This window comes from Physeter macrocephalus, chromosome 1, assembly GCF_002837175.3.
Source record: "Physeter macrocephalus isolate SW-GA chromosome 1, ASM283717v5, whole genome shotgun sequence".
NCBI lineage: Eukaryota > Metazoa > Chordata > Mammalia > Artiodactyla > Physeteridae > Physeter > Physeter macrocephalus.
In genome coordinates this window covers 91,202,643-91,224,991 of record NC_041214.2, presented here as the reverse complement: position 1 = coordinate 91,224,991, position 22,349 = coordinate 91,202,643, and the positions used below count along the sequence as shown (strand labels likewise).

At 39.9% G+C, this 22,349-nt stretch overlaps 1 protein-coding gene across 1 annotated transcript in view; it reads right to left on the bottom strand.

The window, feature by feature from the left end:
* HACD2 (3-hydroxyacyl-CoA dehydratase 2) overlaps positions 1-22,349 on the bottom strand; it is a 94,501-nt gene that overhangs the window by 49,879 nt on the left and 22,273 nt on the right. Inside the window, exon 3 of the mRNA XM_007106260.2 lies at positions 20,500-20,518. Coding sequence (XP_007106322.1) covers positions 20,500-20,518 — 19 coding nt within the window. The remainder of the gene's footprint in view (positions 1-20,499; positions 20,519-22,349) is intronic.

The following is a 22,349-nucleotide window of genomic DNA, read 5'->3' as shown; positions in this document are numbered from 1 at the left end:
AAGGCCCGCATACCACAAAAAAAAAAAAAAAAAAAAAAAAAAAAAAAAAAAAAATCACAAAGGAAACTTTAACACAACTCTCCAAACTGAATATTATTAAATAAGCATTTGAGTATATGAAAAATTATTTTTAATCAGAAGTTCAAAAACTAAGAACAGAAATGGACCAAACAAAGCAGAAATGAAACAAAAGTTGAAATCAGGACAGAAATAGAAGAGAAAGACAAAATGATATCTGACCTAGGGACTACTTAAATTTCAGGTGATCAAAGGAGAATACATTCAAATGAAAATTTAACAAAGGGCACTGAAGAAAGGAAGCAAAACAGCCAAGAGAATAAAAATGAAATTAAAGTAAAAGGAATCAGAGAGAAAGTGGCTGAAAAAGAAGGGAGGCAAACAAGATCTAACATACAGATATTTGGAGCCCCTGAAAAAAAAAAGAGTAATGAAACAGAACTAAAATTTAAAACTATAATCCAACACAACTTTCCAGAAATAAAAGAAGGCCTAAATTACATATCAAAAGAGGCTACTAGGTACCAGGGAAATTGCCCTGCAACAGTCAACTCTAAGGCATATCCTAGTAAAACTATTAGACTTTAAATATGAAGAAGAAAATCCTCAGTGATATCAGCAGGTTGGCAGAATAGGATTTTTCAGCATGCATCCTGTCACAGAAACATCAATTTGAAAAACTATCCATGCATGAAAGTACTTTCACAATAGCTAAGGATTCCAGGGGAGAGATTACAGCACCTGGGTGAAGCAAAGAAATAAGAAAAGACTCACTGAAGACCAGAATAGGAAGGATGACCTGCATCACCCTTCACCATCAAGCCTGGGTAGCATAGTACAGAGGGAAATACCCTCCGATGGGGGAAGGAGAGTGAAGTAAACACCCAATTTCACCACAAACTCCAGCACTAAACCTATCCCTGCAGCCCCTGGCTCCAGTACAGCCCTCAGGCCCCCAGTCTCCAGGCTGGCCCTAGTGCCAGGCAAACCTCCATGGCTACCAGCTCCAGACTGGCTTCCATGGACCTAGGACCCAGGCCTATGATCACAGACCCAGGCTCACTCCATTTCCAGACTGGCCCCTAGGGACCCAGGATTCAGACACACCCCAGTGGACTCAGGCACCAGGCCCAATCTGCTGACCAAGGCACAAAGCCAGCTTGCCTGAGGACTCCAGCAGCAAGCTGACCCACAGACCTCATCAGATAGCCTGCCCAGAATTTCTGGCCAGGTCGAATGGTGAAAAGCTTTCCAAGCTGAAGTCAGTTTATAAAAACTGGAAGAGGTGTCTATTTCTTCAAATGTTCAGACAGCAATGCAAGGCTGAGGGCATGAATAAACAGGGAAACATGACACCATCAAAGGAACGAATAAAGTACTTGTAATTGATACTAAAGAAATGGAGATCTACAAACTGCCTGACAAAGAATTCAAAATAATCACAGAAGCTCAGTGAGCTACAAGAAAATGCAATTAGATAACAAAATGATACAAGAAAAACAACACATGAACAAAATGAGAAGTTCAACAAAGAAACAGACATCATAAAAAAGAACTAAATAGAAATTCTGAAGTTGAAGAACACAATGACTGAACTGAAAAATTCCACAGAGAACTTCAAGATCAGACTTGATCAAGCAGAAGAAAGAATCACTGAGCTTGAAGACAGGTCATTTGAAATTCGTCAGTGGAACGAAAAGAAAAAAGAATGAAGAAGTGTGATGAAAGCCTATGGGACACCATAAACTAACCAATACATACATTATGGGAGTCCCAGAGGAGAAACGGGCAGGAAGAGAAAGAAATTATGTCATTATTTATTTAAGGAAATGATGATAGAAAACTTCCCTAATCTGGAGAAGCAAACAACATCCAGATCCATGAAACCCAAAGAAACCCAAAGAAATTATATATACAGAGATCTTCACTGCAATACAATATAATCAAATTATCAAAAGTCAAAGACAAAGAGAATTCTGAAAACAGAAAGGGAAAAGCAACTCATCACAGTCAAGGGAATCCCTATAAGACTAACAGCAGATTTCTCAGCAGAAACCTTGTAGGCCAAGAGACAATGATATATTCAAAGTGCTGAAAGAAAAAAAAAACCTGCCAACGAAGAATACTATATCCAGAAAGAGTTTCCCCTCCAGAAATGAAGGAGAAATAAAGACTTTCCCAGACAAACGAAAGCTGTGGGAGTTCAATATACTAGACATGCCTTATAAGAAATGCTAAAAAGAGTTCTTCAAGTTGAAATGAAAGAGCACTAACAACACGAAAACATATGAAAGTAAAAATCTTACTGTAAAGGTAAGAATATTGTCAAATTCAGTATATTCTAATACTGGAATGGTGGTATGTAAATCGCTTTTAACTCTGATATGTAACTTAAAAGACAACAGTATTAAAAATAACTATGGCTCCAATAATTTGTTAAAGGATACCCAACACATAAAAGATGTAAATTGTGACACCAATAACAAAAAAACATGGGTAAAGTAAAAGTTAGAGTGTAGTTTTTGTATGTGGTCAATGTTAAGTGGTTATCAGCTTAAAAGAGACTATTTTACTACAAGATGTTTGATGTAAGTCTTATGGTAACAACAAAGAAAAAAACTATAGTAAATACACAAAAGATAAAGAAATCAAAGATACCACTATAAAAAAATCAAATCACAAAGGAAGACAGCGAGAGAGGAAGAAAGGAACAACAGAACTACAAAATGGTCAGAAGGCGATTAACAAAATGGCAATAGAAATAGCACCAATAATTACTTTAAATGTAAATGGATTAAATTCTCCAATCAAAAGACAGAGAGTTACTGAATGGCTTAAAAACAAGATCCAGCAATATGCTGTCTACGAGAGAAACACTTTAGCTTCAACGACACACAGGCTGAAAGTGCAGTGATGGAAAAAGATAGTCCAAGCAAATGGTAACCAAAAGAGATCAGGGGTGGCTAAAGTACATCACACAAAATAGACCTTAAGTAAAAAAACTGTCACAAGAGACAAAGAAGATCATTATATAATGATAAAGTAGTCAAATCAACAAAAGGATATAATAATTTTGATTATATACACACCCAACATTGGAGCACCTAAACATATAAAGCTGATAACAAAATTGAAGAAAGAAATAGCCAGCGGTACATAATTAGTAGGGCACTTCAATACCCCACTTCCAACAATGGATAGATCATCCAAGACAGATCATCAAAATGGAAACAGCATACTTGAACAACATTACAGATCCAAAGGACCTAACAGACACACAGAGAACTTTCCATCCAACAGCAGCAGAATACACATTCTTTTTCAAATGTACGTGGAACACTCTCTAGGATAGATCACATGTTAGGCCACAAGACAAGTCTTAACAAATTTAAGAAGACTAAAATCATATCAAGTATCTACTCCAACCACAACAGTATCAAGCTAAAAACCAATAACAGGAATAAAATTGGAAAATTAGATTCAAAAGGGAAATAAAAAAATATCTTGAGACAAATGAAAACACAACATACCAAACTTATGGGATGCAGCAAAAGTAGTTCTAAGAGGGAAGTTTCAGCAACAATGCTTACATTAAGAAAGATCTCAGCTTCCTTGGTGGCGCAGTGGTTAAGAATCTGCCTGCCAATGTAGGGGCACGGGTTCGAGCCCTGGTCTGGTAAGATCCCACATGCTACGGAGCAACTAAGCCTGTGCGCCACAACTACTGAGCCTGCACTCTACAGCCTGCAAGCCACAACTACTGAGCCTGCGTGCCACACTACTGAAGCCCGCACTCCACAACAAGAGAAGCCACCGCAATGAGAAGCCTGCTCACTGCAACAAAGAGTAGCCCCCGCTCGCCGCAACTAGAGAAAGCCTGTGTGCAGCGACAAAGACCCAATGCATCCAAAAATAAATAAGTAAATAAGTAAATAAATAAAAAAAAAAAAATCTACAACAACCTAACGTTATACCTCAAGGAACTAGGAAAAGAAGAACAAACTAAGCCCAAAGTTAGCAGAAGGAAGGAAATAATAAAGATCAAAGCAGAAATAAACAGAGACTAGAAAAACAATAGAAAAGATGAATGAAACTAAGAGCTGGGTTTTTTTTTTTTAAAGATAAAATTGACAAATCTTTAGCCAGACTAAGAAAAAAAGAAAGAAGACTCAAATAAAATTATAAATGAAAAAAGAGGCATTATAACTGACACTACAGAAATAAAAAGGATCATAAGAGACTACTATAAACATTTATATGCCAACTAGATATCCTAGAAGAAATGGATAAATTCCTAGAAATACAACCTATCAAGACTTAATCAAGAAGAAAGAGAAAATCTGAGCAGAGCAATAATGAGTAAAGAGAGTGAATCAATAATCAGAAATTTCCCAATGAGAAAAGCCCAAGACCTGATGGCTTTACCAGTGAATTTTACCAAACATTTAAGGAAGAACTAATATGACTCTTTCTCAAATTCCTCCAAAAAACAGAAGAGAATACTTCTAAACTCAGAAAATAAAATAACAGGCCAATATCTCTGATGAACACAGATGAAAAAATCATCAATAAATACTAGCAAACCAAATTCAGCAGCACATTAAAAGGATCATACATCATGATCAAGTGGGATTCATCCCTGGAATGCAAGAATGGTTCAACATATGCAAATCAATAAATGTGATACACCACATTAACAAAATGAAAGCTAAAAATCATATGGTCACCTCAATAGATGCAAAAAAGCATTTGACAAAATTCTAAACCCTCTCAAAAACTCTCAACAAATTAGGTATAGAAGGAATGTATCTTAACATAATAAAGGTCATATATGACAAACTAACATCATAGTCCATGGTGAAAAGCTGAAAGCTTTTCCTCTAAGGAACAAGACAAAAATGCCAACTTTCACCACTTCTACTATTTAACATAGTACTGGAAGTCCTAGCCAGAGCAATTATGAAAGAAAAAGAAATAAAAGGCATCCAAATCAGAAAGGAAGAAGGAAAATTGTTTTTGTTTGCCAATGACATGATCTTATACATAGAAAACTCTAAACTTCACCCCCCCCCCCCAAAAAACACAACTATTCAGTAAAGTTGCAGGACAGGAAATCAACAGAGAAAAATCAGTTGTGTTTCTTTTGCCAATGACATGATCTTATACATAGAAAACTCTAAACTTCACCCCCCCCCCCAAAAAACACAACTATTCAGTAAAGTTGCAGGACAGGAAATCAACAGAGAAAAATCAGTTGTGTTTCTACACATTAACAATGAACTATCCAAAAAAGAAATTAAGAAGTCAATTCCATTTACAATATCATCAAAAAATATATAAATATTTCAGAATAAATTTAACCAAGGGGATAAAAGATCTGTACACTAAAAATTATAAAACATTGATAAAAGAAATTGAAGACACAAATAAATGGAAAGATATCCTGTGTTCACGGACTGGAAGAATTAATATTGTTAAAATGTCCATACTACCCAAAGTGAACTATAGATTCAATGCAATTCCTTTCAGTATTCCAATGGTGTTTTTTATAGAAATAGAAAAAAAAAATCCTAAAATTCACAAACACAAAGGACCCTGAAAAACCAAAGTAATCTTGAGCCAAAAAACCCCCCAAACAAACAAACAAACAAAATACAATGTTAGAGGCAGTACACTACCTGATTTCAAAATATACTATAAAGCTTCGGTAATCAATACAACATGGTACTGGCATAAAAACAAACATATAGACGGTGGAACAAATAGAGAACCCAGAAATAAATCCACACATTTATGGTCAAAAGATCTTTGAAAAAGTTGCCAACAACACATAATGGGGAAAGGATAGTCTCTGCAATGATGGTGCTGGGAAAACTGTATATTCACATATAGAAGAATGAAACTGGACCCTTATCTCATGCCATGTAAAAAAAATCAACTCAAGGTGGATTAAAGACTTAAAATATAAAATCTGAAACTGCAAAGCTACTAGAAGAAAACATAGGGAAAAAGCTTACTGACATTGGTCTGGGCAAATTTTTTTGGATATAACCCTCAATGTACAGGCAACAAAATAAAAAACTGACAAATGGGATTGCATCAAACTAAAACGTTTCTGTGCAGCAAAAGAAACAATCAACAGAATGAAAAGACAACCTACCTAGATATCTGCAAATACTATAATTGATAAGGAGTTAATACCCAAAATATTGATATATGAGGAACTCAACTCAATAGCAAGAAAACAAATACCAAAACAGAAAATGGACAAAGGACCTGAAAGGGCACTTCTCAAAGGAAGACATACAAAATGGCCAATAGGTATATGAAGAAAGCTCATCACTAATCAACAGGGAAATGCGAATCAAAAACCACAATGAGATACCACCTCACACCCATCAGAATAACCATTACAAAAAGCCAAAAGATAACAAGCGTTGGCAAAGATGTGGAGAAAAGGGAACGCTTATACACTGTTGGTAGGAATATAAATTGGTATAGCCATTAGAGAAGATAGTATGGAGGTTCCTCAAAAAATTTAAAATAGCATTACCATATGTTCTAGTAATGCCACTTCTGGGTATACATCCAAAGGAAATGAAGTCAGTATCTTGAAGAGGTGTCTTTACTCCCTTGTTCATTGCAGTATCATTCACAACAGCTAAGATACTTAAACAACCTAAGTATTTACTGATGGATAAATGGATAAAGAGAACATGATACACACACAAATATTATCCAGTCTTAAAAAAGAAGGCTGTCATTTGCAACAATGTGGGTAAACCTGAAGGACATTATGCTAAGCGAAATAAGCTAGGCAAGAAAGAAATACTCTATGATCTCACTCATAGGTGGAATCTAAAAGAAGTCAAACTCATAGAAGCAAAGAACAGAATGGTGGTTGCTTAGAGCTGTGGGATGGGGAAAAAGGGGAGATGTTGGTCAAAGAATACAAAGATTCAGTTGTGCAGGACGAATAAGTTCTGGAGAACTAATGTACAGTATGGTGACTGTAGTTAATAATATTATATTGTATACATAAAATTTGCTAAGAGAATAATCTTAAATGTCCTCACTACAAAAAAAGATAACTGTGAAGTAATAGATATGTTAATTAGCTTGAGTGTGGCAATCATTTAACAATGTATATTTATATTGAAGCATCACACTGTGTACTGTAAATATATATAATTTTTATATCTCAATAAAGGTGGAGAAACAAAAATTTTTTATGATTTTCAGGTAAAAAGACAAAATATCTTTTTATTTCCTTTTGGCTGTGTTGCATCTTCATTGCTGCGCATGGGCTTTCTCTATTTGTGGCGAGCGGGGGCTACTCTTGGTTGTGGTGCATAGGTTTCTCATTGTGGTGGCTTCTCTTGTTGCAGAGCACGGGCTCTAGGCACACAGGCTACAGTAGTTGCAGCATGCGGGCTCAGTAGTTGCAGCACGCAGGCCCTACAGCAGGCGGGCTTCAGTAGTTGCGGCGCGTGGGTTCAGTAGTTGTGGCTCGCGGGCTCTAGAACACAGGCTCAGCAGTTGTGGCGCACGGGCTTAGCTGCCCTGCGGCATGTGGGATCTTCCCAGACCAGGGATTGAACCCGTGTCCCCTGCATTGGCAGGCAGATTCTTAACCACTGCGCCACTAGGAAAGTCCCCAAAATACAAAATATCTTAAAAGGGCAAGATAATTAGGTTGGTATCAGACTTCCCAGGAGAAACATACAAGCAAGGCCGACTAAAGAACATAATGAATGTCAAACTGGAAGTTCTGGCTAGTGCAGTAACACAAGAAAAAGAAAGTATACAGATTGGAAAGGAAGAAACAAAACTATCTTTATTCACAGATGGTATGATTATCTATACAGATCTACCCAAAGAATCTACCAAAAAACCTCCTGGAACTAATAAGCAAGTAGAGCAAGGTTGCAGGATACAAGGTCACTACATAAAAAGCCAACTGCTGTCTTATATGCCAGCAATGAACAACCAGAATTTGAAATTAAAAAAAAAAAATTTGTAATAACATCCAAAAAAGGAGATACTTAGGTACAAATCTAACAAAAGAGGTACAGGATTTTTACGTGGAAAACATCAAAACGATGAAACAAATCAAGTAAGATCTAAATATATGGAGAGCTAGTCCATGTCTGTGGACTAAAAGACTCAATATTATTAAGATGTCAATTCTTCCCAACATGATTTATAGATTCAACACAATATCAGTCAAAAATCCTAGGAAGCTACTTTGTAGATACTAACAAACTGATCCTAAAGTTTATATGGAAAGTCAAAAGACCCATACAATACTAAAGAAAAAGAAGAAAGTTGGAGGCCTTATATTTATAATATTCAAGACAGTATGGTATTGGCAAAATAACTGACATTTAGATCAACAGAACAGAATAGAGAGCCCAGAAATAAACCCATGCAAATATCTGATCTTCAGCAAAGGCACAAAGACAATTCAATGGAGAAAGGATAGTCTTTCTAATAAATGGTGCTGGGACAACCGATGTCCATATGTGAAAAAGTGAATCTAGATACAGACTAGACATTTTTCACAAAAATTAACTCGAAACAGATCACAGACCTATTTGTAAAGTGTAAAGCTATAAAACTTCTGGAAGAAAACAGGAGAAAATCTATGTGACCTCGGGTTTGGTAAGAAGTTTATAGATACAACACCAAAAGCATAATCCATGAAAGAAAATAATTCCTTCATAAAAGCAATTTTTTGGTTTTAAGCTGGTTAACTGTAAAGTTGGTAGGTTTTAAGTTAAACTTTGGTTAAATTGGTTAAGTTGGACTTCATTAAAATTAAAAACTTCTGCTTTGTGAAAGAGACTATTAAAAGAATGAAAAGACAAGTCACAGACTGGGAGAAGATATTTGCCAAACATACGTCTGATAAAGGATTTACATCCAAAATATAGTAAGAATTTTAAAATCTCAACAGGAAAACAAACAACTCAATTAAAAAGTGGGCAAAAGATGTGAACAGAAACCTCATCAAAGAAGGTATACAAATGGCAAATAAAAATATTTAAAAATGTGCACATCATTTGTCATTTGAGAAATGAAAATTAAAATAAAGGAAACTGGGACTTCTCTGGTGGTGCAATGGTTAAGACTTTGAGCTCCCAATGCAGGCGGCCTAGGTTAGATCCCTGGCCAAGGAACTAGATCCCACATGCATGCCGCAACTAACAGTTCACATGCCACAACTAAGGAGCCTGCATGCCGCAACTAAAGGAACCCATGCAACGCAACTAAGGAGCAGGCAAGCTGCAACTAAGGAGCCTGCCTGCCATAACTAAGACCCAGCACAACCAAATAAATAAATATTAAAAAAAAATAAAGGAAACCACTGCATACATATTATGATGGCTAAAACCCAAGATAGCAACTGCTGGTGAGGATGCAGAGCAACAGGAACTCTCATTCATTGCTGACAGGAATGCAAAATGGTACAGCTACTTGGAACAGTTTGGCAGTTTCTTACAAAAGTAAACAGTCTTGCTATATGATCCAATAATTGTGCTACTAGGTACATAATCAACTGATCTGAAAATGCAAAAAAAAAATTTTTCCCACACAAAACTAGCACACAAATATTTACAGCACCTTTATCCATAACCATCCCAAACTGGAAGCAACCTAGATGTCCTTCGATAGGTGAATGGATACACAAACTGTACATCCATACACTGGAATATTATTCAGAAATAAAAAAGAATGAACTTTCAAACCATGTGAAGATATGGATGAATCTCAAAAGCAGATTGCTAACTGAAAGAACACTGTGAGGTAGGAACTGTTATTAAAATACTAGTGGAAAGATGTTCACTATGAATGAAGAGGAAAAAATTCCTTTCCTAGGAAAGCTGTACAAAACTATAAAAGACATACTACGTCATACAGATATACCAGATGTTCCAAAGTGTTCTTGCTTCCTTCATTAATACACTATTTAGCATTCAACTCCTGCTGTGGAATCATAATTCAAAGAATTCTTTTGCTAAACTTTCACTTTTTGGCTCAATGCAATTAACTCGGTCACTAGATGGTGTTTCCACCTTTGCTGGACTAACCTTGCTTTTGAAGCTAAGAACATAAGTGGAAGGTTTACTGACTTCAGACTGTCACAGACCATCTGGCCAGAGATCTTCTGAAATACTTTCTTTGTCTCTAGCTTTTTAATTAAGCAAATTAAGGTAATTTTTAATTTTAAAGATACCTTGTGCCTATAATTAAGAAATATTTATGAGATAATCTCCAGGGCAATGCAGGAAGTTTCAGCTTTTTGTTACCTAAAATATTAATGATCAAGGCATGAGACAGTGATGGAAAAACATCCACTTCTCTTTTCTCTCTCTCTTTTCAATTTCAGCTATTGATTCATTACTATTTTTATTAGACGTCCTCCAGAAGTCCTTACCTTCAGAGTGTCTCCTTACTAATACAAGGGTGCCATCTAGTGATGATCATGGGTAAATGTATGCCATAGAAAGTGTGTGCGTCCATCTCCCACCCCAATTCAGTTTTCTGCTGGGGCTTTCAAGATGCATTGAGAAAGCAAAATAAACAAATGGGACCTAATTAAACTTAAAAGCTTTCGCACAGCAAAGGAAACCACTGACAAAATGAAAAGAGAACCTACTGAATGGGAGAAAATATTTGCAAATGATATGACTGATAAGGGGTTAATCAAAATATATAAACAGCTCATACAACTCAACATCAAAAAGACCAAACAACCTGATTAAAAAAGGGGCAGAAGAACTCAAGAGACATTTTTCCAAAGAGGACATGCAAATGGCCAACAGACGCATGAAAAGATACTCAACACTGCTAATCATCAGGAAAATGCAAATCAAAACCACAATGAGATATCACCACAAATCTGTTAGATGGCTATCTTCAAAAAGAACACAAATAACACATGTTGGCAAGGATGTGGAGAAAAGGGAACCCCTGTACACTGTTGGTGGGAATGTAAATTGGTGCAGCCACTGTGGTAAACAGAATGGAGGTTTCTCAAAAAACTAATAGACCTACCATATGATCCAGCAATTCCACTTCTGGGTATACATCCAAAAAAACCCCAAAACACTAATTTGAAAAGATACGTGCACCCCAATGTTCATAGCACCATTATTTACAACTGCCAAGATACTGAAGCAACCTAAGTGTCCCTGGACAGATGAATAGGTAAAGATATGGTATACATATACAATGGAATACTACTCAGCCATAAAAAAGAATGAAATCTTGCCATTTGCAGCATCATGTATGGACCTGAAGGGCATTATGTTAAGTAAGTCAGAGAAAGACAAATACTGTATGATATCACTTATATGTGGAATCCAAAAAATGTAATAAACTAATGAATTTAACAAAAAAGAAATAGACTCACAGATATAGAGAACAAACTATCGGTTACCAGTCGGGAGAGAGAAACAGGGAGGGGGCAGGATCGGGGTAGGGGATTAAGAGGTACAAACTATTGATACCATGTATAAAATGAATAAGCTATACGGATATATTGTATAGCACAGGGAATATAGCCAATATTTTATAATAACTATAAATGGAGTATAACCTTTAAATTGTGAATCACTATATTGTACGCCTGTAACATATAATATTGTACATCAACTATACTTCAATAAAAAATGCATTGAGAGGGAAAATGTACTAAAACTATCAATACTATACTTGAAACAAGTTTCCTAATACTCACACATAGGTATATTTAGCCCATCCTCCTTTTCTATTACTGCTCAGATAACTGACCATCTCTGAAGCTACTTCATAGTTCGTTTCATGGAATTTCAGATCATCCAGCTGAAAGGAATGTTAGAGATTATGTATTATCTAGTCAAACTCCTACTTCTTCAGATGTGAAAACTAATGCCCAGAGGGAGGATGCCTGACTTGTTACACAGCTGGTAGTGTTTCCAATGGGGTTGGTTTGCCTTAGCTTGGTTCCTGATGGACTGGAAAACAAGATAATATTATCTTACAGAGAAGATATTTTAAAATATCTCAGTAACAGGTTTCCATTCAAACCAAACCCCTAGCTGCTCCTGCAAGGATGGCAAAGGGTAAAATTCCCTGATCTAGGCTCTATTCATGGCTTTCCCTTTTCCAACTGGGCACAGAAACCCTCAGGGATTATGTTTTGCCCACTAATAATCAATGGAAGAGCTGCTACAGCTTACTGAGTGTTTGCTAGGTGCCAGGCAGTGTGCATGAGCTCTGGGTAAGTCCCTCACCTTCCCTGCTCAGGCACTTTGGGCTCCTGATGAGCATGCCCTATTGGTCCCTTCCCTTCATCTCAGTACATTCACTCAGAGCCAGGAACAACTTATGGAGCTGGATGTTCCAGGCAAAGGGACATTTTATGTACAAAATCATGGAGTGTGAAAATGCAAAGTTTATTCAGAGAAAGTGGCTGAAACTTTGGGTATGAGGAGCAGAAGACGCAGGTGCTAAAACTATCTTTCTTTCCTCTTCTCTCTCTGTCTAGAGGGGAGGAGGCAAAATGTGATCAGGAGGCAACAGAATAATCAAAGCGCCAAAGCAGAGGGAGACTAAGCTAGACTGGTCTGAAGGGCTTGGCTGATTTGGGAAAGATTACGAACACGGTCTTGGTAGAGTTCTGGTGTCGGGATGCTGGGAAATGACTGTACTTAATAAATGACAAAGACAGAATAGCAAGGAGTTGACCAGGCCTCTAACCTCCCCACTTCACCCAGACAGCCCTCTAGGCAAAAGACACAGGCTGGCCTGCTGGGAAAGGTTAAGTCCATTTCCCCACCTCAAAGGGCTTCTCCTTCCCCTGTCAGTACTACCACTAAACATGCCCCCAGGCAGAAAGCAACTTCTGAATCTAAATCTGCACCATTTTGTATTCCCTTAGCCAGGAAAACTGGCTTGGGGAAATGGGTCCCAGGGTTGAAAACACTAAGAACAGGATGGAAGAGAGCCAGCAAGGTCCATGTGACCCTGTGTCAGTTCCCACTAACAAAAGGGGAGACAGATCTCAGGATCAGAAATTTGTACTTTGGGAATATGGCTATTTTTATACTGTTTGCTTGTTTTCTACATAAAAGCTTTTATTTTCTCCTTTATCCAGAACGCCAATAAGAATTCTCAACGCTTTCGTCTACCTGACTCTCCCCCCACCCCCGCACCCCACTAATGGCATAGAGCCTTGGGCAGGATCAGAGAGGAGTACTTCTGGGATCCCAGGCCCACGGCTTCTCTTAAAAACAACTGTGATCCGAAGCGAAGGGGCTCTGAGTGATTTCTAAGATGGATCCTCCAGGTGGGCATGGAGTAGGGGAACGGGCCACGTCTGCCCATCGTGCCCTGAATCCTCCGAAAGCTCTTTGATCTGTTCCCATCCCTCCAGGCTTCCACCTCACACTGAAGGCTGGATAAAGTGAAAGCTTCCTTTACAACTACTTTTAGAACCTGGGTAGAGGGGAGCCGACCCCGCACTCTTTTTCTCCAAAGTTTGAGAGGGAACTGACTGGTGCACATGACTAAGTCCAGGCCGTGAGGTGGCCAAGTCACGTCCGAACCCCCAACACATACACCCCCATGCTCAAAAACCACCAGCAGGGGAAAGCATCACAAAACGAATTCTGCAGGGTGAGCCCAAGGTACGCTCGCAAGAGGGCCTGCTTGGTACCGAAGGAAGCAAACCATTCCCCTTCTACTCGTAAAGCGTTAAGAATTGGGGCAGCTTTTATAACGTCTTGGGACCCACAATCCGTAGCATCAGTTCGGAGGGTCTGATTCCATACAGTTGGAGTCAGTGGATCTTTTCCCCATCACTTTGCGCCTTTCAGTGTGGCTGGCTTGTGATAACTTCTTTTATGTGTTACACACACATAATTTGAACGTTGAGTGATCACAAATGGTCCTAGTTGTACATCTCTTCACCACGTCACTGGAGAAACCCTCGCCGCGAGCAGCGCAACTTGCGGCGGCGCCGCCGCCCCGAACCTCCCTCCGGCCGTCCGTCGCCGAGCCCGGGCCGTGCCGCGACCAAGGAGGGCCCGGCGCCCGGAGCAGCCACGCACCGCCCCCGGGCCGCCCCCGCCCCGCCGCAGCCGAGTCCCCGAGAGGCGCGGGCGCTGGAAAGTTTCGGATGCCAAATGGCGGCACCTCGCTCCCGAGCGCAGAGAGTGCGGAAGAGTGGGGGGGTCTGGGGCGGGAGCGGTGGCGGCGGCAGAGGGCGGGACGGACCGGCATGGGCAGTGACCTCCGGGGGAAGCGGCCGCCAGGGCGCCGACCCCGGCCGGGAGCTGTTTGTTATTTTTGATACTCATTCCCTTTTTGTTCTTCCTCACTTTTGGTAAAGTTCATTTACAAAATGTCAACTAAGCTAAGGGGCACCAAAGAAGGCAGTTTTGTTTCTGTGTCCAGCCAAACCCATGAGGGCTGGGCGCAGGGGTGAAAGCAGAATTCCAGGTGAGCAAATCCGGGGGAATAACCCCTTTCCTCCACAATGCTTTCCTTCCAGAGTTCTCTTCTGCTGCAACACGGAAGGTTCTGGGTCTGGCTTTAGTAATACGTGAGGGCGTGTCCTTCACAATATTGCACTGTAAATGAGTAATAAAAGCTTGAACCTCTGGGGGGCCGGGGAATGGGGGGGCGGATGGGAGGAGGCGTTGCAGTTCGGAGAGGATTTAGTTCATTCTCAGTGGTGGGAGGGATAAGATTTCCGGTAGGAGACTGGGTCTTCTGGTGCTTGTCTCTCCGGCAGCTGCCCCTTTCCTCCCTGGTACCATTTGTTACTTAATAAAATCAGTCTGAAGCCACATGCTACCTATTAATATTAGGGTGATTACAAATTTCTTTAATTTTTAAAACATAATTAAGTAAAAGGTATCATCAGTTTATGAGAGGAGTGCAAGCTGGAATGTACAGCAAATATTTGAAACCACAAGTCTAGGATACCTACGTGAAAGGGCTTCTGTCCTTGTCTGTTGATGATATCAGAGTGCTAATACTCAACTTCAGACAACACTCTCTGGGCTATGACTGAGCTCCTGTTCTACAGTTTTCAATCAAGAGAACTTCCAAAGTTATTTATATTGACAGTATAATTTCCAACACAAAGGTTCACCAAACACACAATGTTACATCTTATTTAGAGTATCATCAGTTCTAGCCCCTCTACCTCTAATTTCTATCCCAACAAAGTGGAGTAACCATACTCTGGAGTTAGCTGAGAACCACCCATATCCAATATGCCTCTTCCACAATCTAATCTTGAGCACAACACAGAAAAACAGGTAATACTTCTTTCATTACAAACTGTACCATGTGATTAAAGAAAACCACAACTCTTCTTTGCAGTCTTGTAAAAGACATGTCCCGATTGGGTTTTTAAATTCTCATTTCCAAAAAGAAAAACACTGCATAAATAAAAGCACTATGAATCTTGGTCTGAGGGCTACGACCACAGTATTTAAGAAATCTTATCCCAGAAAAAGACAAATACTGTTTGATCTCACTTGTATGTGAAATCTAGGGAAAAAAAACAAAAACAAAAACCCAAACTCATAGATACAGATAACAGACTGGTGGTTGCCAAAAGCAAGGGGTGGAGGTGTGGGGAACGGGTGAAGGTTGTCAAAAGGTACAAACTTCTAGTTATAACATAAACAAGTCCTGGGGATGTAATGCAGAGCATGGCGACTACAGTTAATAATACTGGATTGCATATTTAAAGTTGCTAAGAGAGTAGACCTTAAATGTCCTTATCACAAGAAAAAAATTATAACTATATGAGGTGATGGACATTAACTAAATTTATTTTGGTGATCATTTAACAATATATACATATACCAAAGCCTTATGTTGTACACCTGAAATTAATACAATGCTATATGTCAATTATACCTTAATTAAAAAAAATATGTCCCCAACATGTGCTCAAAAGGGATATCACTTGTCCCCTTCCCTCCCCGCAAAAGAAATCTTGTTCCTGCATTATCAATGGAGAGCAAACAACCCACTTTAAAGAAGTTGGGGCATGGAAACACATTTGGAAGGACAGAGGCCTGACTTTCTCACAGAAATGAATCCCTCACGTGGAATTTTAGTTTACCATTTCTGGAGGCTATTTTTGCCAAGTTGCAATGTCACAACCATGGACAAGAAGCAACTCCAACCCATACTAAGAACAGGTGGCCCTGAAGCGCTCACTTACACAGAAATTACAATTTAGGAAACATGAGAATATGGAAGAGTTACACTTATATAAATCCAAATATGGAACATTACATTAGGGACAGAATAAAACTTTTAACATTCTATGACATTATTATTGTTTATAATAAGAACTACCATTTTATTGGGCAATTTTCAACATTGCCGTATCTTAGACATTAAGCTAAGTGTTTCTCATGTGTGTCCTCTCGTGTTTTCACAACAACCCTAGAGGTAGGTATTATCCTCCTCCTTTTATTGAGGAAGAAATGAAAGCACACAAAAGTTGAGTTACATCCTGAAAGTAACAGCTAGTAACTAACCCAGGTCTGACTGAGGTCTAGACTTCTCATCAACAATATGTAAACTAAAGACATCTCAAGGCTCTAAAACAAGTTTCTAAAAGACCAAGCTATTACAGTGAAAAGTTTCAGAAAGCCACAGGAAAATAAACCATCATTCCCAAAGTAAACTTAAGTCATATGAGTAAAAAAAATAAAGGATTGCCTTTAGGCTAATGCTAGAAACAGCCTATTTATTAGTATTCTTATTGATTTTTTTAAGGAACTGAAAACATTTTGAAACAAGTTTCAGAAAATTTCACCAGAATTTAGTAAGATTATGATCAAATGTTCACTGAGCTCCCACTAGGAGCCATGAAACTGTTAGGTGCTGGGATACAGAAATCAATAGGAAACAGTTCTCATTCTTGGAAAAATTCAGCGATCTTGGTGGGAGATATAGGTATAGTGACAGACCATAATACATTGTGGAAAGTGTGATAACAGAGTGAGTTGCAGGGTATTACAGAAAAGTGAGGAATGGTATGTAATCTAGCCAGAGGGTGATAGGAGAATTTACTGGGGGAAGCTGCCAGCTGCAGGGGATGGGCTACCACTCCGGCAGAGCACAAAGCCTGGGCACAGACCAGAGGCAGGAAGTAGTGCAGTAGTATGGGGGGCCCGGGGGACACAAGAAGGTCAGGGTTGCTGAAGCATAGAGTGGGAGGCAGGGAATGGACATAGGTAAGGCTAGGGAGGTGGGCAGGGTCCAAATCATGAAGATGTTTAAACCAGCGAAGGGTTTTAAGCATGGCAGTGACATGCTCAGAATCATCCTTTAACTAAACCCCTCGAGGACTGTAAGCATGGATTTGGAGCCACACAGCCACAGGTTCAACTTCTAGCTCTAGGGCTTATTAGCTAAGTGAACTCTGGCAAGATATAAAACCTTCTAAGCCTCAGTCTTGTCAACAGTAAAATGGGAAGTAAGTAGATTATGATTGTAAAGCACTGAAACATAGTAAATGCTCTTATTATAATGATCGCTCTTATTATTACTAGTCTTAATATTATAAACCTACAAGTTCAGGGAGTGTGATATGGGAGTCCAGATGAGACATACTCAGGCCCTGAACAGGGCTGGAAAAAAACAGGACAATCTGAGAACTAGTTAGGAAACAGAATTGAGAAAACCTGACGACCACCTAGGGCTATGGGAGTATGGGGAAAGGAGAGGAGACATCATGGATGAGCCCTAGGTCTAGAATGGGTGACTGAATGGATAGTGTTTGGAAGCTGGTGGAGCACCTGACAAGAAGGAGGAGGCTAAACAAGTGTGGGAGTGAGTCATGCTGAGGAGGAGGAGGTGTACATCCAGGAGTGGACATCCAGGAGCTCACGGGGTGAGTCTGGAGTCTGGGGTGCAGGTGTGGCTTGGAGTTAAAGAACTGAGTGTCATAAGTACCTCAACCCATGAGAAGGGAAGAGATCACCCAGAGGGCCTGTTCAGGCAGAAGAGCAGTGCGCTAGGCCAGATACTGGGAACACCCACAATTAAGGGGCAAGGGGAGAAAGAAAAGCCCCCAAAGAAAGAAAAGAACCACAGAGGACCAGAAAAGCCAGGAGGGCTCAGTATGATGTAAGATAAAAGAACAGGATGTCACAAGGGGGTCATCAGTGGTACCCAACGTAGTTGAGAAGTTCAGTAAATTCCAAACATTAAATTCCTCAGAATTTAACAGAAACTCGTGCTGATTTTAGACCAGAGGGCAATTTTAGTAGGACAAGGGGTACAGAAGCACAACTGCTGGGTTAAGGTATACATGGGAGCCCGTAAGTGGAAAGAGTATACCAGAAATCTGGTAAAAGGGATGAAGAGGACTTATACAGTAATAAGGGAGGAAGGTAGGGTCAAAGGTTAGGCTAAAAATTATTTTTAGGATGGAGCATTCTGAGCATTTTGTGAGCTGAGAAGGAAAAGGCAGATGACAAAGGGTGATGATGCAAGAGAGAGAATCACTGATGGAACAAGGTTCTTGAGAAAATAAGAAGGAATTTTAAAGTATCTCGTGTGTGTCAGGCACCACACCAAGACTTAGGGACACCTGTCAGCAAACCATCAGAGCAGAGTGTGACACAGATGCTAGTCCTTGGAGCGCATCCTGCCAGAGGCGCTCAGAGGGGCGCCCATCTGAGAGCGGCTTTCCTGAGCCTAAGCCTGTGCCTGTTCACCTCTCCGCTCCTCCTATACCCACCAGTGTCTGGCCCCACCTGGTAGGCATTCAATCATGGTCTTGGCATGAATGAATAAATACACTTGTCAGAAACTTTATTTCCAGGGGCAGAAATTTTATAGAGGCATGAGAATATATTCTAAGACAGATAAAAGGAATCTGTGTATTCAAATACAAGGCAATATTAATTAAAATAATAATACACATGCTTGGAAAACATGCATCTAAGAGCTTTGTACGGAGGCAGCTGAAGGTTAAGAGAGGCGGGGGAGACTGGGGGCACAGGGTTCAGTCATATGGAGAAGGCCTGAACTGGTTCCAGAACTCTCTCTGGCTGACTATATCCCCCAATCTACAAATTTAAGCACTTCAGCAGGGACAAATTTTCCACCTCAAAACTCTAGATAAAGGACTAAGAAGGAAATGTATGTAAGATTATTCACTAGCTGAAACCCATTCACCGTAAAATAAAGTCAGTCAGGTGGGCTCTGGCTCAGACTGGCCAGGTCCCAAGTGAGGCTGTGCCATTTACTGGCAATGGGACCAGGTCCCTTAACCTTCTCTGGGAAAGCAGACCACATGATAAATGAGTCTCCAAGCTCCTTTCAAATCTCTTGCTTAAAGGTGCTAAAGCAGTTTCCTAACCTTCTGAATCACGCTCCTCTGAGAATCTATGAAAGCTATGAATTCTACCCACCTTTCCAAGCAAACACAGACACATCCATACAACATTTTGCAAATCATTTGAGAAATCCCTGATTGTAGACCTCCTCCTAGTGAGAAAATAGCCGAGGTGCAATTCTTTATAAGGAAGATGTTTGTCTTCCTTAAAAGTAATAGAGCCCAGGTATCATAGTGATCCCTTTAAGGCCCATGGTGGAGAGTTTGCTGTGTGTCCACCTGAACCGTAAGTCTCCTCATCTCTGAATTCCCCAGTGCCCCGAATATAGTAAGTATCCACTTAATTTATCCATTATGTTGATCAGGGCCATAATGGTTTGAATGCATAGTTCTGGAGTTTTCAGACTTTTGGTGCTTCTCAGTGAGTAGCAACTTCAAATCCTCCCTTGGAGAGACAAGTCCACATGCACAGCAACCGCTATGGGTTTACTCCACAGGGTCTATCAACTTTCCAGAATTGATTTCTGCTTAGAGGAGTCTAGCCGCCCCAGACTAGAAGCTATGCCTTAGTTCCAGAGCAGAATTTGATGACCCTCCGCATTCCCCGAAAAGGAATCACATTGTATCTGCTTTTAGTAGAAATCTCTCACATTTGTATAACCCTTTGTACTTGTACTTTCCAATCCCTCTCACATACATTAAATATTCATCTGAGAGGTAGGCAATATACGCAGTACTCCACTTTAAAAAATAAGGAGAGTATAACATTTAAGTAATCAGAGAGGGCTTTCAACAGAGCCCAGCACTCCAAGTCACATTTTTATAAATATGCTAGTGTTTCTCTATTTACCCTTGTACTGAGAAGGTAGGAGAGGCCTCTTTAAATTGACAGAGAAAAGTAGCCATGGCATTTAATAAAGTGTTCAGTGATAACATCTAAATAGTACCCATGATTTTAGAAACCAAAAGCCTAAGCAATTTTATATATAATGATTAAATAGGTTAGTTTTTTCAATGTTCAGTAAGACTCTAATCAACCTATCATTCATGACTTAAAAAAAAGAAAGCAGAATCCACTCTACATAAGTTGGGGGGAATTCCATACTCACCTACTGCACAATGTAAAATCTAGAGAGAAAAAGGGGGGGAAAGAGAATTAGTAAAGATCAATAATATTATAGTTTTATTTCATACAAACTAGCCTTTCAGAAGAATAGAGCAGTGTCTGCCAGCAGTACTGAATTCGAAAAATGAACATTCAATTTTTAAACTTGGCTACAGACTATTTAACAAAATGTAAATTCTTGTTCAGTTTTTTGTTTGCTCATTTTTAGTTTGTGTATCTATGGAAGATTTCCTAAGAAATAAATCTTACCCAGTAGTTTAGCAAATGTCAAGGACCTCTTCTATAATACATAAACTGGTAAGAGCAGCCAGTGTACAACAACTCCCACATCCTATTTGTACAGAACAGAACTATCACAGACTATGGAACACAGGATCAGAAGAGCCTTTTCTTACCTGGCAGGCCCTTCAATGCAGACATTTATTCTAAAAAGCTCTACCCTTGGACCCCATCTTATCTCATTCTGTGATCTCATTATAGGGGTATTCCCAGTCTAATCTCTAACCCCAGATCTCTTTAAACTCCAGCCCCACATTCCTTTGGACATCTCCATCTAGGTGTACCCAGCAGCAACTCAAAGATAGCATGCTTCAGCAGGAAGCTCACCCTTCCTTTCCTTCATACCTACCATGCCTCTTGATCACCAACCCCCCCACTCTCAGATTCAACTGCTCTTTCCTTTCCTCACTCCCAAGTCAAACAGGTTTCCAAGTCCTGCCAGTGCTTTTGGCATGTCTTCCCCAGTTTTTTATTTCCAGTGCATGGGTGAGACTGCTATCTCCTCTCCATCTCAATGGCCATCTAACCAGCCAATTAGGTTCTTCCAAATCCCCTTCCAATTCATCCTGTATCTGGCACTGCTTTAACCTGGGTGGTGGTAGTAAAGCAGTAATTTGAAGCCATCTACAAGGTTGATTTAATGACCAAAGCTCTTCTGGATGACAAGACCTAACAACTATTGCAGTGCATTTTGGAATTTACATTTCTCGGCTGTCATTGTGTTGTTTGAAACTAACAATAACCCTGGCAGATGGGCAGGACAGATATCTCTACTTGCAGATGAGAAAACGAAGGCTTAGAAACACTGCTCAGCTTCACCAAGGCAGTAAGTGATGTACCGGATCAAGAACGTAGATTTTATTTCTACTCTACTGCTTTTTCTATCATTTCACTGTACATTAGTTATACCTGCAAAAGCTATAACTTGACAAGACTTAGCTCTATCTAAAACATGCCTAGGGACTTCCCTGGTGGCTCAGTAGTTAAGAATCTGCCTGCCAACACAGGGGACATGGGTGCCAGCCCTGGTCCGGGAAGATCCCACATGTCGCAGAGCAACTACCGAGCCTACACTCTAGAGCCCGCATGCCACAACTACTGGGCCCGCGTGCCACTACTGAAGCCTGTGAGCCTAGAGCCTGTGCTCCACAACAAGAGAAGTCACCACAATGAGAAGCCCGCGCACCGCAACGAAGAGAAAAGCCCACACGCAGCAATGAGGACCCAATGCAGCCAAAGATAAATAAAAAATTTTAAAAATTTTTAATTAAAAAAAAAAAAAAAAAAAGAATCCACTTGCCAATGCAGGGGCCACGGGTTCGATCCCTGGTCCAGGAAATTTTTAATTAAAAAAAAAAAAAAAAAAAAGAATCCACTTGCCAATGCAGGGGACACGGGTTCGATCCCTGATCCAGGAAGATCCCACATGCTGCAGAGCAACTAAGCCCGTGGGCCACAACTACTGAGCCTGTGCTCTAGAGCCTGTGAGCCACAACTACTGAGCCTGCGTGCCACAACTACTGAAGCCCGTGTGCCTAGAGCCCGTGCTCCGCA